Genomic DNA, 15,793 nt, shown 5'->3' with positions numbered 1-15,793 from the left:
AATTTCATTTTCGAGAAAAACCAAAAGTTCTGACAGTGCCAAAATGTCCTATTTCTACACTTTGGGAAGGAAACATTTATTTTTTTCATTTTGAAATGACTTTTTGTTTCCCTTTTTTGTACTGATCATATGAAATAAAATTGCAATCAAACCACCATGAGTGAACTGATCTAAAATGACTCCATCCTCCCCAAAATTTTCCTTCAGGGGGAATTTTCAAATGTTTGAGTTCTGTTCCAATTCAAAACACAGCCATCTTTCCCAATTTCAGAATCCTTTGCCAAAGGGAATTTCTGGCCTCCACCCACCCCAGTCAGGGGATTAGATACACTGGAGATGGTCACAGTATAATTAGTGCCCTGATCCAGCAGCTCCACCCAGACTTAAGGCACCCTTGGTGGGGCTCTGACTTCAGGCTCTGGGTCTAAGTTTGTAAAGGGCCCTGAGTTGCCCCTTGAATGGGGTTATGGAAATACGAAGCAGGACTAGGGGTGCCAAGTCTGGTTGGACGGGTTCCTAGAGGTTTCCTTAGATGACATATTTAATGCCTGGGGCCTCCAGGACAATCCTGGAGGGTTGGCAACCCTGGGCATGACGATGAAATGCCACCAAGCAGCCGCGCGTTCAGCCTTTCCCCTGGGCTGAGGCAGGTGCGTTTGGGGCGCGGGCGAGGCCCACCCCAGCGACCCGTTCCCAGGCGCAGCTGAGGGTCTTTGACCGCGCTGTTGGCAGCCGGGGTGTCTCTGTCACCCGCTCCCTCTCCGGCCGCCCAGCAGGTTGCCTCAGGCGGGCAGCGCCCCGCTGCGGCGGCCGCTGCCCTCGCCGCGCGGGGGCGCCCCGGCTGCGCTCCGCCGGCTGGGCTGGCTCGCTGCGGCGCGTTGGTGGGCTTGGCTTGTTCCTGCGCGGCGAAGGGCGCCGGGAGCTGCGAGCAGCGTGAGTCACCCAGCCCGTCGGCGCGGGGAGCCCAGAGCGCAGGCACCGAGCGGAGGAGGCGGGTGGAGGCAGGCGGGGGACACGGGCTCCCCTCCCTCCCACTCGCCCATGCTGCCGCGCTGCAGTCAGCTGGAGCAGCGCCTCCGCCGATGACCTTCTCGCCCGCCCGCCGCCCCTGAGGACGCCCGGCTCGGCTGCCCTCTCGCCCCCGCGGGGCGGGGATGCCACAGCGGCTCCCGGGAGCTGCTTCCACCGCCGGGGCCAGTTGCAGAGCCGCTGCCGCCGCTCGCCAGGAGCCTGAAAAATGAACCCCCAGTGCGCCCGCTGTGGCAAAGTCGTCTATCCCACGGAAAAAGTCAACTGCCTGGATAAGGTGCTGGGCGCCCCGCCGAGGGGGACGGGGCACGGGGGGAGGACGCGGCGCGGGGACAAGGGAGGAGGTGATAGATGGGTGAGCTGGGGGCTGAGGATGGTGACCAAGAGGGGGTCACTGGGATGTGCTCCCTTCCCCCCCAAGTATCACCATTTTGCCTGCTGGGATAAGTACGTCGTCTGAAATGAGTGGAAAACAGCAAACCGGCCCCTGAAGCAGGCGCCCGTGCTGGGGGTGTGGGGGAGGGGGAGCTGTTTGGAAGGGTTAATGTTTAGTCACTAGGGGGAGGGGGGCAGTCGCCTTGGAGAAGCGGCGCAATAGTATCCCTTTCTTCCGGGGAGCTCGGCTGTTGCTGCAGGGATCCAACCGATGTGCCTTAAAACAAAACAGGGAGAGAGTACAATACCTGCAGGTTGCAAATAACGTACCGCACCTCTGCCTGTCGCTGCGCTGGAATCTGCTCCTCTCCTAATCGCAAGGAAATAGGCAGATAGTAATTAGCATGTCATAGCACTGCCGCTGCTGACGCATTGCTATGAATACATGCTAGGGAGCCCAGAATTGAGACCAAGATTCAAATGCCCGTTCACCAGTCAAGCACAACAGGGTTTTATGACTGTTTCAGACTACAGCCCTTAATCTAATGCCTGTAAGAGGACAGCGTTTTGGAGAATAGATCATAGAGTCCTTTTCTTCTCTTTCCCTAAAGGAAGTTATATTCAAAGGTGAAACCCCTGTGAGCTATAGCATATTTCTTCCCAGGTTGACACAGCTGAGATGCTTCAACAGCATATCACACAGCAGTTCTGCTGTGACTGATCATTAAACCACACCAGGGCAAGAGAGATGACCTTTCCCTTGATATTATTCCTGTTTAATATTAGTTAACATGAAGCCTGGTCATTTCATAAGTGTACAAGCATTAAGACTGTGAGGGGTGCTCCAGATTGACACCCCCACGCACCCTGGAAAGGGAGTAGCAGCTGTTGGATGAAAATACTATTGTGTATTAAATGTAGTTTATATTTAGTATACCAACAACATATTAATTAGTGGTTTTATCCATGTACTATTGACAGTTTTTAGAAACATTTTATTGATATTGTACTAATCAAAATGTGAACATTCTGCTTCAGTTGTCCTTAAAATAATTCCATTAAGGTTAAGCTGCTGAGATCTTGGCGTTCACTTTACTAGAGAATTTATGGGATTTGGAGTTGTTTCAGAAGTGCTTACAGTTGCATAAAAAGGTAGAACACTTTAATTTACAGAAATACTTATTAAATGTTCTAGTGGTAAAAAACCTCTCCTAGTTTGCAAAAATATTGACTTAGGCTAAGTATTTAAATACAATTTTAACTTAAAAATTAGCCCTGGAAACATCAATATTTTAATTAACTATCATTTAAATTTCTTTACAGTACTGGCATAAAGGATGCTTCCATTGTGAAGTCTGCAAAATGGCTTTAAACATGAACAACTACAAAGGATATGAAAAGAAACCATATTGCAATGCGTAAGTATAATAAATGTCAAGTCTTGCAGAAATGCATTTGAGAAACTAGCTGGTTAGGGAGAGTATCAGAGCACAAACATGAATTGTATTGCTTAAAAAAGTTGGTTAATTGTATTACATAGGTGTGGATGTGCAGTCCTAAGCAGCAATTTATCTTTTGATTTAATAAAGATCACCATTTCTATTGACTGTTTTAATATATATGCTGTAATATCAAATTTCTCCATAAAAACACCATTCTGCAATGAGTGTGCTGAACCCCATTAATTTCACTGGGAATCTGCAAGAATAGAGAGATTTCCCCCACACAGAGCTCCATGCATGTTTAGGTCTATAATCAATATTTTAGATACAAAAAATTTCACTTCTGGTACGAATTTTACTGGGGAACTGTAAAATTAAAAACTTTTTTTTGGGTAAAAATCCTTATTTCTGTTGTTCAAACAACACCTTGGTTTACTAAAGCTGGATACTTTAAAAATTCATTTTACTTTTTGCTGTTCTTGCCATCTGCTTACCTTCTGCATTTATCTCAGCTTTGATATCCAAAATAGCTTAGTCAGCTTCACTTTTGTCTGACCAGAATCTGACCATAATCTTATCTTCTGGTTCTAATGAACTAGTACAGAGCTTCTGTGTTTGGGTTGCAAATACTATAAGGGAACATTTTGGTATATAAAATATGTTCCTGTTGTTGTTTGAACCACGCCCTAACATTTGCTTGGTACATGCAAGTGTGTATTTTTTAAGCTTTGGAAACATTTGTTCTTTGCTTTTTTGAAAGTCTATTTTTTTTGGTAAAATATGGACCAAATTTGACCTTAATGTCCCTTTAAAGAATATGCTCATATTGTGATCATTTCCATGCCAAAAGTATTAATACACAAAATATTTGTCAAAAAAGTATTGTCCTAAAAGCTTTATTTCATCAGTGTAACACTTCACTATGGACCCATACAGAACAGTCCAATAACTTGTAACTAGCTAATGCTTATTCTGTTCTATGATAAAATCATTTAAAAATGTAAAAATCCCTGTGTACTATAAAAATATGAAGATTTTTAGTAAATGTTGTTACTCTGCTGCCAAACCTTGAAGATTTTCCTTTGAGTGTGTATAATCACATTTTAGGAATTTATTTTCCTATCCCTAAGTTTCTAGTTCTTCCTGCAGGATTATACCTTGCACTGTGAGCTCAGACCTCTTACATTACACATGTATAGGCTTCATCAGTACTTGCAGGATAAAAACAGGGTTACAGGATGTGGTGGTGATGATTCAGTAGGTGGTACACTTCCCTTTGAGTCAGTCAATGCCCCAGCATGGTTCTGGATCGTCCTCTGCTGTTAGAAGTGTTTGTCTTTTGGATGAAGTCTGAAATAGAGACCCATATAACTTGTGGTCATTACAGAGCTCATGATACTTTGGTACTTCTTGGAAGAGCACATTTTTGTGTGTCCCTTGTCATGGCTACATTTCAACTCTCGTATTCTGCTCACTTAAAACTTCCAAAGTAGTTTCAATTGGTTATTTATATTTAATAACCCACTCTCCAACAGAAAATTCCTCCATGCCGTGGGTGCATGGTAGGTGCAGTATTTCCATGCCATAGGTGCCTACGTTTCAGTTGGGGAAGTGATGCTCTTCTGTGCAGTCTAATGCATGCTGAGATCTTTCAGAGTGGGGGGTGAGAAGAATAAGTGCTACTAACATGTAAGGTACTATTCTTCCTGTTAGCCGATGTAATAAACTTCGCATGTAATAGTGATCCTTAAAGAGGAATTTATTGCCCTTTTTAAAAAACAGAATTATGTAACAATCACTGTTCAAATTAGTCAGGAGGAGCTAGTATGTATAATATGGAAGATCATGATTCAGAAAATGAGAGCTGAATTAGTAAAAATAATGTAAGAACATCGTAACGGTGAGTACTCTGAGATTGTAAAGTTTTCTAATCTTTGTTCTTAAATTTTGTCAAACTTGTAGTGGATTTGTGAATATTACTTTACGCAAATGCTCAAAGTATTGATTTGCATATGTCTTATTGTTGAACCATGTAAAGCAGAGTAATATTTTTAATAGGAGTAACAAATGTTGGTCTGAACAAATGTTGAATACTTTTCAGGGAAAAATGAGACACCAGTTTGATGTAATGCAAAATGGTATTTTGAAAATGTAGTTTGTTTATTTGAATTATTACCTTTTGACTCCTGAATCTTACATCTGATTGATCACATAATTAAAGTTACTTAGTTAAGTAACACTAATATAAATATTTTAAATGAGATTTACCTTCTTTAGTGTTCATCAGTAGGAGACAGCTGAAACTCCTGTTGGGTCAATTATTGCTTGATCATAAAATCTGCAAATGTAAATTTACTTGGCTACTGGAAGTGCTTGACAAAAGTAGTTATTACTAGACAAGTAACTGAGGCCATCCATCAGTACGAGTATAATTTATAGGAAAAAGTACAGAATTATGAGCAAATCATTTTAATGGAAGAACAACACTAAAACCATTTAATAGGCGTGAAAGCCATAGTTAACTTTTCATTTAGATAAGTCAAAATGCATACAGCCTCAGTAATTTCAGTGCCTCTTTATTAGTTCCTAAGTTAATGTATTAGCTACACTGTATTTTGAACTTTATTTTCCACTCCATTGTGCAGATATTTGCCTTTCTTCTTACCCATTTCACTTGTTTATTGTACTTGAAGAAATGGAACTGTTGAAACCAACTTCATTTTCCCTTAGAAATAACAGTAACAGATACTGATCTGTCAATGTGTTGACTTCAAACTATGCTTTGTTTTGGTGGGGCAGAATGGAGGGAATTAATGGACCAGGGAGGACTAGATTATATGAAATAGTTTAATTCAGTACACTTTGGAATAAAACACAGCTAAGCACACATACAAAGTTCACATTTTTTATAGACAAGTAAGAAATCTGTTTTAGTGGTCTGTCTAATTTCTAGCTGATGATTTTATGCAGTTCTTGTGATCAGGACATGTTGATAGAAAGGATAATTCCTGCTGTACTAGAACCAGCAGAGATGTCAAGGCTATGTTCCTCTCGCATTATGTACCTGAAATTCCTTTTATATGTTGTTTACTGAAGGAGCAACTCTACTGCAAAAATTCCTCAACAGCTGAGAGGAGAACTTTGCCTGCACCATGCTTAGATGTGCTATTAGTATGAAAGGAAGAACTGTGTTGTGGGTAAGGAGCTGGACGGGATTTGAAATTTGGGTTCAGTTGTCTCTTTCTGCCACAGATTTCCTATGTGATTATGGGCAAGTCATGTAAGCTCTTTGCCTCAGTTCACCCATCAGTAAAATGGGGATGCTACCACTTCCTTTCTTCCACCCTTTGTCTGTCTTATTTATTTAGGATACGTCTATATGTATGGTGCTGTAGCAGCACAGCTGTACTGATACAGTTGCAACGCTGCAGTGTGTCTGGTGAAGACTCTATACTGATGGGAGAGCTCTCTTCCATCGGCGCAAAAAACCACCTCTGTGAGCAGCATAAGCTGTGTTGGTGAGAGACGCTCTCCTGACGACATAGTGTTATGCACGTGACCGTTTATGTTGGTGTAACTTATGTCACTCGGGGGTGGAATATTTACTCCCCTGAGCAACATAAGTTTTGCTAACATAGGCTGTACTGTAGACAGAGTCTTCGTTTGTAAGTTCTTTGTTCCTTATTGTGGACGTCTACACAATGGGTGTTTCTGTGGCACACGGTTTCTATAGCTCTGCTGCTTTAATGCCAAAGTATAGACACTTCCTATGTTGATGGAAGGGTTTTTTCCTTCAGTGTAAGTGACCCACCTTCTTGAACAGTGATAGGTCGATGGAGGTCAGCTCACTATGGTTCTCGGATGTGCATTTTTCAGACCCCTGAGTGATGTAGCTAAGTTGATTTAAATTTTAAGGGTAGACCAAGGCTGTTTGTTTGCACAGTGCTTGGAAAATGGTGCTTTGATCTCTGTTGGGGTCTCTAGGTGCTACCATAATACATATAATAATAGTATTTAAGGTTTCAGTTCACCCAATTCACATTCCTCTACAAACTCTCTTACATGTAAGACTTTTTTTTTTTTTTTTGGGTGTCTAATACATGGGGCACATGATTGTCAGATCTGGGTTATAATTTTGTTCCGCCTTTGGTGCACTGAGAGACTTCAGGCAAGTCATTCAACATTTCTGTGCCTAATCGGTGAAATGTGGCTAATGACACTTTTCTCTGTGGAGTGTTTTAAGATCTATAAATGAAAAGTATTATAAAATTGCCTATTGTATATATGGTAACCACAGGAAGAAAACCCATCTTACCTTTTTCTGTACAAACACAGTGCTGATTCCACACAACTTTAAATAACCTAATAGTTGGTGTTAGGAAGTAAATAACATTTTGGCAGCAGCTGGTTGTACATAATAGTTCTTAAGCTTGTTAAATCACTGAATCCTCTGTGATCGTGATATGGTGACTTATTCTTATAAATATTCATTTGTGTAGAATTAAAAAATGAATCTCCAAGGTTTGTTTTTATTTTTTGTTTTGTAACTTAGGTTTACATTACCTAATTTAATAGAAAGAAATTTATCAGACACTTTCACCAGACCAAAATAAGAGACTATTTTTTAATGCAAAGCATTTTTATCTTGTAGAAAATGAAACACACACATTTTTTAAGCATGAGCTATACCCTGGTGATGAAAACAGGCTTCCTGCTTGACAAATTCAGCCAACAAAACATGTCTTAGATTTTGTAGAAATTAACAAAACAAACAGCTATAACCTATGCAGACCAGTTATATCGTTCTGCCAAAGGCATCCAACGTTACTGATGGGATAAATCCTTCCAGGATGGTCAGCATCTAAAAACGTGTACTCATCTCCACACAGTACAACTTCATTAATGTTTTTATTCATGATGGCTACCATATGGACTGATTTATATAACTTCCTGTGGAATCAAAATCCACCGACATCAGTCTTAGTATGGGCTATTTATGCTAGGGAGAAAAAACACCAGTACATTGGGTGTTCTAGATTTTTACCTTGGTTTTAAACGTGTTTCTTTGAAGTATTTATACAAACATATATTTGAAAGATTTTGGTATTAGAAATATTAGGAGCCAAAGTTAAAGGGAAGAGATGAGACTGTTAAGGTTCTTGTAATGTCTGTTGGGAGGCAATATAAAGTTATAGAACTATCTAGATGCTTACATAGAGTGGGGAGTGGATGGGACTAATTGGTAACTGGAGAGAGAGGTGTGGCTAGTGCATATACTCCACTGTCACTGGATTTTGTATATGGGGGATTGAATGTGAAACTACAGAGGGCTTGATTTCCTATAGTCAGGAAAATTCTGGAAAGTTGCCATTATATCTCCTAACATGGTTCTAGATAAAGCTTATTTTTCAATATTGAATTCACTAGGGGATTGTTTCTCATTCTAATTGTAATGAAAGTGAAAGCTACTGATCAACTGTAAATGACTGATTAATTATTAGTGTTTAATGATTACCAAATATTAGGCTATATGTTTCTGATTCTGTATGCCTAAGATTGAAAGAAATAATAGGAACCAAGAAATGGAATGGACGTTTAGTAATGAAAATGGGTAATTCTTCTCAAATAAAATGTAAATAGTCAAGAGTTGAGTAGCAAGAGAGGATCCGTGCTCCTCTGAAAGAGTCCAGATAACCAGTTTCTTTGTATTCTTCCTGATCAAATTGCTTAGTGAAGTGAAATAACAGAATATTGAGTTTGATCCTGCAAATGAGAGTTGTTTGTTGTCATAATTGAAAAATAGCTGATATTATGATGTAATTTCTTATAGTAGGTCTTCTAGCAGCTTTTGATCATCAGCTTTATTTTGGAGTAAACTTCGTTAGTCACAGCCATCCCCAAATGGCAAAAATCAATTGGTGAGTATGCAAAAAACCAACTAGCAATCACCTCCTCCCTCCACATCTCATCTGAAAGACAAAGATTTACATTTTCTTACCAAGTTGCTAACCTTTTTTTATGCTAATAACATAGTATTCAATATACCACAAAATGAACAGTTCAAAGGAATTACTGAAGCTCTTCCTATGTCCTGGAAACAGACTTAAACTTGTAGGTCCAGTGCTACCACTGTAACTGAAGAAAGAGGAGAAAATTAAGGAAGAACTTAATAATTGTTGACAGTAACACAAACTATTTGTTCAAATGTTACAAATAACCTGATATCTACAAGCTTCCATGCAGGGAAAAAATGCATTCCTGTTTAATTCTATAAAGTCTTAATTTGAAAACAGAGTATATGTCCAACTTGCTGCTGATGGCATTCAGCAGTGAAGAGAAAAGTATGACAAAAGAGGCCTTTGCCATTTGCTCAAACTATGGAAATAAAATGGAAAAGATGAGAGCATCTTAGGTACAGGTCTAAATTTCTGACGTATGAGTATTCAGCACACTACTTGTTGAAGAAGACATGATCCTTAAGGGATATTGTGAAGTTCAAAACATTTTCTGCAACCATCAGCTTCACAGTAGTACAAGAAATAGAAAAACAGGAATAATGCTCCAGCTTCTCAATGACACTTGAAACTTTTAGGAAGATTGTGGTCCCAATTCTGGGTCATGTTCCATACCCCCTTTAGTGGGGCAAAGGGTCTGGAGAGCTGCCCCAAATGGGCAGTTGAGAGTTTCCCCTCTGCATGGAAGAATCTCCAGCTTGTATAGAGACAGGGTAGCCAGCCCTACACCACTCCTACCAGTTTTCGCTAGTGTAGGAGTTATGATTGGAGTTGCTGCATTCCAGCAATTTCCCAGTTGATGTAATTGCCCCAGCGTTCCATTAGAAGCTGGCATAATTTAGAACAGCCCTGTGGCAAATAAGTAACATTATACAGATTAATTGTATTTTTATGAAGGTCTGCAAATTGCACAATATCTAATACTTTACTCCAGCAATACTGTTTAAGAGTCTGGCTGTCTTGTAAATTGGGCAGTTGTGTTTTCTGTGTGCTTTGGGTTGAATAAACACACGCAGTTTTCAACATTCAAATGGTCTTTGGTCATCAGAGTGTGTAGATCAGCGGTTTTCAAACTTTTTGAGCTGAGTCTCCCCTTTGAGTTAAAATTTTTGGTTGTCCCCCCCCTCCACTGAGACAAAACTAGACACATGCAAAAGTATGCTTGATAGCCTATTCATAAACCTAACAGAGACCATAGCACAACTTTAATTAAATTATCTACACCTGTAAGTTTGTTACACAGATACTTACTAGTGGCACAACCAATGCTTCCTCAACAGTGGGCTGTGTGACGGACCCAGACCAGTGGGGTACAGGAGTCTGGTCAAAGGCAAATTTACTGGCCACTGGATGAATAGTTTTCTGTTCCCTGAGTGACCAGAGCAGGGGCTGCGCTAGAGCAATCAGGAACCTGCTAGAACCAATTAAGACAGGCAAACTAATTAAGACACCTGGAGCCAATTTGGAACATACTAGAATCAGTTGTGGCAGGGAGACTAATCAGGACACCTGGTTTAAAAAGGACCTCCCATCAGTTAGTGGAGGGTGTGCAAGGATCAGGGAGTGAGAAGGCGTGCTACTGCAGTACTGAGGAGTGCAAGTGTGATCAGGCCTTAGAAGGAAGATCCTGCAGTGAGGATAAAGAAAGTGCTGCGGGGAGGCCATGGGGAAGTAGCCCACGGAGTTATAGCTGTAGCTGTCATGCAGCTGATACAGGAGACATAGCTGCTATCCACAGGGCCCTGGGCTTGAACCTGGTGTAGAGGGTGGGCCCGGGTTCCCCCCCAACTCCTGATCGGACACAGGAGGAGTTAACCTGGTCTGTGAGCAACACCAGAAGGGAAAGTCTAATTTGGAAAGGGATCTGGCCTGACAACAGAGACTGTGGAGATTGTTCTCCATTTCCCCCCATGCTGGCCAGTGATGAGGTTAGGTGAGTGGCCGCTTCTGCGAGAAGCTCAAACCTGCCATTCAAACTGAGGGCTGCCATGGACCTCTGAGGTGAGCAAATCCACCAAAAAGCGCAGGACCCACCAAGGCAGAGGAGGAACTTTGTCACAGCTGCTTCTACCTTACAACAAGGCTACACTGGTGGGGCAGGACCAATATCTGCCTTGCCCCCCCTGGGTTTTCAGGATGGCGGAAGGCGTGTGCGATGGTCTCTGTGGGAGAAGCCAGTGCTGGGTGCGGAGGCTGCTGGGAGCGGAAATCGCTGCGGCTTGGCAGATGTTAACACTGACCCACAGGCTGGGTGGCCCACTGAGGTGAGTCAGAGGGTGGAGATGCGTTTGCCTTCCCTCTAGTTCCCCTGGGGGGTGGGCATCATTTGAAAACCTCTGATGTAGATAGTTTCTTCTCCTCCCCACCCCCCCAGGTAAGTAAGAGTGTGTGCGTGTGTGTGGGAGAGGGAACAGAGTCCCTCAGGAGCTGTAATCACAGGAAGAAGAGTGAAAATTCTTAGCAATATGTGGATATTGAGAGAGAATATTAGGACAATATGAGCAGGAATTTCAGTAATGGTAAGAACTCTGTTGCTTGCCAGTATCTCTCCCTGTGCTGATACTCAGTAGAAGCTTAATGTTTCTCATCAAGTGTAACTGTGGGAAGTAAGGGCTAAGAGACTGATCAAGATTCACCTTAGTTGTGTTTTCTAAAATACTTAGGTAGCAGAGCAATAAAAATAGAGGAACTTTTGTTGTAATTCCAGATCCATTTAGTTGAATGAGTCAAACATTGATAAGTGGAAGAAACTGGAACATCTGTAATTCCTGTATGATGTCTGATGGTATATTCTGCTTGTGGTATTGTCACCTGATGGCATGGGCATTGAAAATTCTAGACCACTTCAGTTCCCATTTTTTGTTTTTTTTTCTAAGTGTCTTTTAAATTCATCTTTGTCACATTTGTAAAATCCTTATTGTTGTATTGATATGGTTGTTGACAATTCCGTTGTGGTGCTTTGTACTCCAGTGCCGATATTTTGTCTCATAAGAAGTTTTCTCAGGAATGTTGAATGATATGATAAACTGTGTTCTGTTATGCATGAAGGAAAATATTCCAACTTTGAGTCCCCTTGAGTTTTCAAAATGAATGAAGTTAATGGAAAATGACAGAATCAGGGTGATCGTCTCATAGTGATAATAAATATGCAGAGCTATTTACTTGTTATGTCGTTGGAAACCTCTTGCCATGAAGATCCAGATAGATCACAATCTTGGCAGAGCTACTGATAAATAATGTTGTATTTGTAATTGTTGGGGTACACTTACAGGAACCTCACTAGATTTAGTGGTTTTTAGGCAGTGACTCATATAATAGACGTACATACAACTGGATGCATTGAGTGAGTTCCTGAACACCAGAGTAGCATTAGTTCACTGCGTAAGTACCATCAAAACCTAAACCTACAAGTCCAATGAAATTTACTCCTTTAGTTTACAGCTCAGTCAATCTTTTTTTCGACTCTGACACTTCCTCTCTTGACATTGAGAAAAGTGAACAGATCATTTCTCTGAGTATTGGTGTAGACTGAAGGGTGTGGGTTAGTTGCCTAAATAACTTTTTTATTGTTGCTGATAAGGGTGCTCTGAACCATGGAAGTTGAGAATCCAGTGTAGAAACTCAAAAAATAAAATCCATCTTCTGTTCTTGGTTGCAGTGGAGGTGCATGACCTGCTATTTGGCCTCATATAATTTAAGTTTGAGGAAGGAATGAAAATATACTATCAGTATTGCAGGTTGGTGAGGAACATCCATAGCATAGCTTTCAACTAAAAAATACTGTTGAGACTTTTGGCCAATGATCATACGAACTGTTGCAAAGGATTACCTAGAAAACATAGTTATCACTTCAGAGTATTTCTTAAACAAAGGAAATAGCTTTACAGTTTCTGGACAATTTTATCTTTTAGATTTTGTTTCACAGTTGCCAAAGATTCCTACCAGTTTTCTTTTCTTGGTAGGACAAATGTTGGGATGTAGCCTTTTACATTCTAAAGCTCTCCATGGCCACATTTTTCATATAGGTGTGCTGGTTTGATGCCAGTTTTTTAAATGAAACCTAAATTCATACTGTTTTAACTTTTACAGGTAAAGTAATTTTGTACTAGTTGGTTTTTTTTTTCTGGAAATGAGAAGACTATATGATCTTATAGTAGCTGTTTGGTTTTTTCCCAGTTTTACTCAGAAAAAACTAAGAAATGGGTGCTCACAACACCATTCCCGCCAACATTTTAACCTATAAATGTGGATCATAAGGGAGAAAAAAATAGGGGCCCTGCTTTTAAGCTTAATTGAAATACACTGGGTTTATGTGAACTTTGGGGAGGGACAAAGTAGTAGAATTAGATTTTTTTTTTCTTAAAAAGAAAAAAGTAGAGAATAGCCCTCTGAAACAGTGAAAGTTGGCATGTATTCAGTACAGTAAATAGTGTTCACACATTGTGTGGCAATGATTACTTTGATCCATGAATGCCAGGGTATTAGAATTCTTGGTTGGATTTGTCAGGATATTCAAAAGAAAGGGAGCTATTATTGTGACTACCACCAACAAAAACTGCTCAGTAAAGAAATGGTGTTTAATACAGAGCAAGAGACATTAGTACTAATTTAAGCAGTAGCCTTTCCCCTGGAGATATGTTTGAAATAAATCCTTGGTATAGAATAAAAAGGATCTGAGGGTTTCACATATTTGCATGTGCCTTTTTCACGTTGAATATTCGGTATGAATTTTTCAGAATACCAGAAAAGAGAGACAAAGATAGCTGATGCGGACACAGTGGCAAAATGAGAACAAACATATGCATAGAATTAAGCTGCAGGCTGCAATTTTTATGAAACTTTAACACGGGAGAGGTGCTACCTGCCCATTACACATGCTCTCCTATACCACGCATTTAATTAGTTCCACTGTGGATGGTTACAGGGCTCCTTACCATATAACCTGTAACTCGGGGTAGGCTCTCCTCAAACTAACCCACCAGGACTCCACTCTCTCCGAGTCCTAGCATCTTCCCCTGCCATGAGAGGGACAGGTGGTGCAGAAGGGTGGGGACCTTGGCCCACGAGGGCCACAAGGTCTTACGCTCTCCCATGAGCCTAAGGCCCGTCACCAAAATCCTAGGTCTTTTACTTCTGGAAACTGTTCATTTTATCCTTTTAACCTCACTGGAAACTGGCCACAAGCTGTGAAAAATTAACAAAGCAATCCAAGTACCTCAGTACTGCGTTCCTGTTTAACCTACTGTAGCTTGAAGGTGGTACAAGGAAGGTAAAAAAACTCCCTGGTCCTCTGCCAGATGGTCGATGGGAGAGAGAATTCCTTCCTGATTTGCAAACCAGTGATCGGCTAGACTCTCAGCATCTGTCGGGCCAGATTCCCATTCTTAGTTCAGGGTGGGGCTGCTGGAATGGATTTGAAAGACGTTCCATGTGGCTCCTGCTCCAGAGTAAATACTGGGAAATGTTGGCCAGTCAGCACCCCTCTCCTGCAACTGGCCAGTGGGTACCAGAGACTCCCGAAAAGAGGAGTTACCTAGTATCCTTCAGCAAGTGTCTCCCTCCCTTGCTCCTGGGACTGTCCTCTTTCACTGCTCCCCCCATCAAGTACCTCTACTCATTGAAGCAAGTGGGTGGCATGTACAACAGGTTTTAACGTACCTTGCTACAGATTTTTTTGGCGGGAATAGGGAGAGAACAGTGAAGGTGAAACTAGGTTAAATAAGAGAAAATATCATGGAGAGTTTTAGACAGAATATGAACTGAAATCTATAAAAAGGATGAACAATCCTAGTAAACTAGACTGAAGGAAAACTACTGAAGGAAACCTAAAGCACAGACCCCTCCAGTTCTATAAAAAATTGTGTGTGTGTGCGTGCACGCACAGAGAGTGGGAAGGGAGCTAAGGTTATAAAATTTTCTTATTTTATACAAATTTTTATTCAGCCTTTTGATGTAATTTTAAGAGTAGCAAATGCTAACTTTTTCAAATTGGAAATGTTTTTCTGGCCTTTGACTGAATGGGGTCTTATGATAACAGGTAATATTTTAACCAGGATCATGTAATGGCTTTTAATTTACCACGAACACCATTTATTTTGATGTTAAGATTCTAATTCTTTGTTTGGTAAGAGAAATTGAAAACACAATTAAATCTCCATGTAAATCTTTCACTATTAAGAGTAAACTCTTCTTCATCTCTCTTACCGGAGTTGTGACATTTAATTTTGGGACCCAGATTGACAAGGATGAGTGAAACTGAAAGAAAAAGTAGAAACAAATAGATGAACTCTGTTTCTGGTTGACTCAGGCTGTGTCTACACTACAGCTTAATTTGGCATAACCTGTGTCACTCAGGGGTGTGAATAACCCATCCGCCTGAGTGACATAAGTGACGCCGACATAAGTGCTGGTGTGCACAGTGCTATGTCAGTGAGAGAGCTTCTCCCACCGACATAGCTACCGCTGCTTGCTGGGGCTGGAGTAGGTAAGACAATGGGGAGAGCTCTCTCCTGTCATCTTAGAGCGGTTATATTAGAGAGCTTACTTTGGCGCAGTTGCACCGATACAGCTCTCTAGTGTAACTGAAACCTCAGTCTCCTTCATTCTTTACATGTTTCATCCAGCTGAGCTGTAGTTCTCACAGTTTACTCTTTGGGGAATTCCATGCCAAAAAAAATCTGTGCACAGTATTTAAAATTCTGCAAAATTCTGCATATTTTATTTAAAATAACACTATATAATCACAACAGTTTCAGTTATTTGAGTAGTTTATTTCAAAATACCTGTCAGCAACTATGTCTCTAACAATATAGACAACAAAAAAGTTGCCCTCAGGAGTAGAGAGTTGAAGAAACCCTTACGACAACCCAATTCCTGTTTCTCTGTCCCCCTGGCTGGGGTTTGCAAACACCCACACCACCTACTCCCGGAGTC

At 41.0% G+C, this 15,793-nt stretch overlaps 1 protein-coding gene across 3 annotated transcripts in view; it reads left to right on the top strand.

Moving 5' to 3' along the window:
• Positions 1-867: 867 nt before the first annotated feature.
• The window catches only part of NEBL (nebulette), a gene marked incomplete at its 5' end in the record, with an annotated part of 406,620 nt that continues 391,694 nt past the window's right edge, over positions 868-15,793 (top strand). Inside the window, 2 exons of one of the 3 annotated variants that reach the window (XM_084619776.1) lie at positions 868-1,306; positions 2,728-2,822. In XM_084619776.1, coding sequence (XP_084475902.1) covers positions 1,238-1,306; positions 2,728-2,822 — 164 coding nt within the window. The remainder of the gene's footprint in view (positions 1,307-2,727; positions 2,823-15,793) is intronic. The other 2 variants (XM_084619777.1, XM_084619778.1) reach the window with 2 other exon arrangements.

Source organism: Lepidochelys olivacea (assembly GCF_965140295.1).
Source record: "Lepidochelys olivacea isolate rLepOli2 genome assembly, chromosome: 2".
NCBI lineage: Eukaryota > Metazoa > Chordata > Testudines > Cheloniidae > Lepidochelys > Lepidochelys olivacea.
Note: the sequence above shows the minus strand (reverse complement) of the source record. Positions and strands in the feature narration are given on the sequence as shown.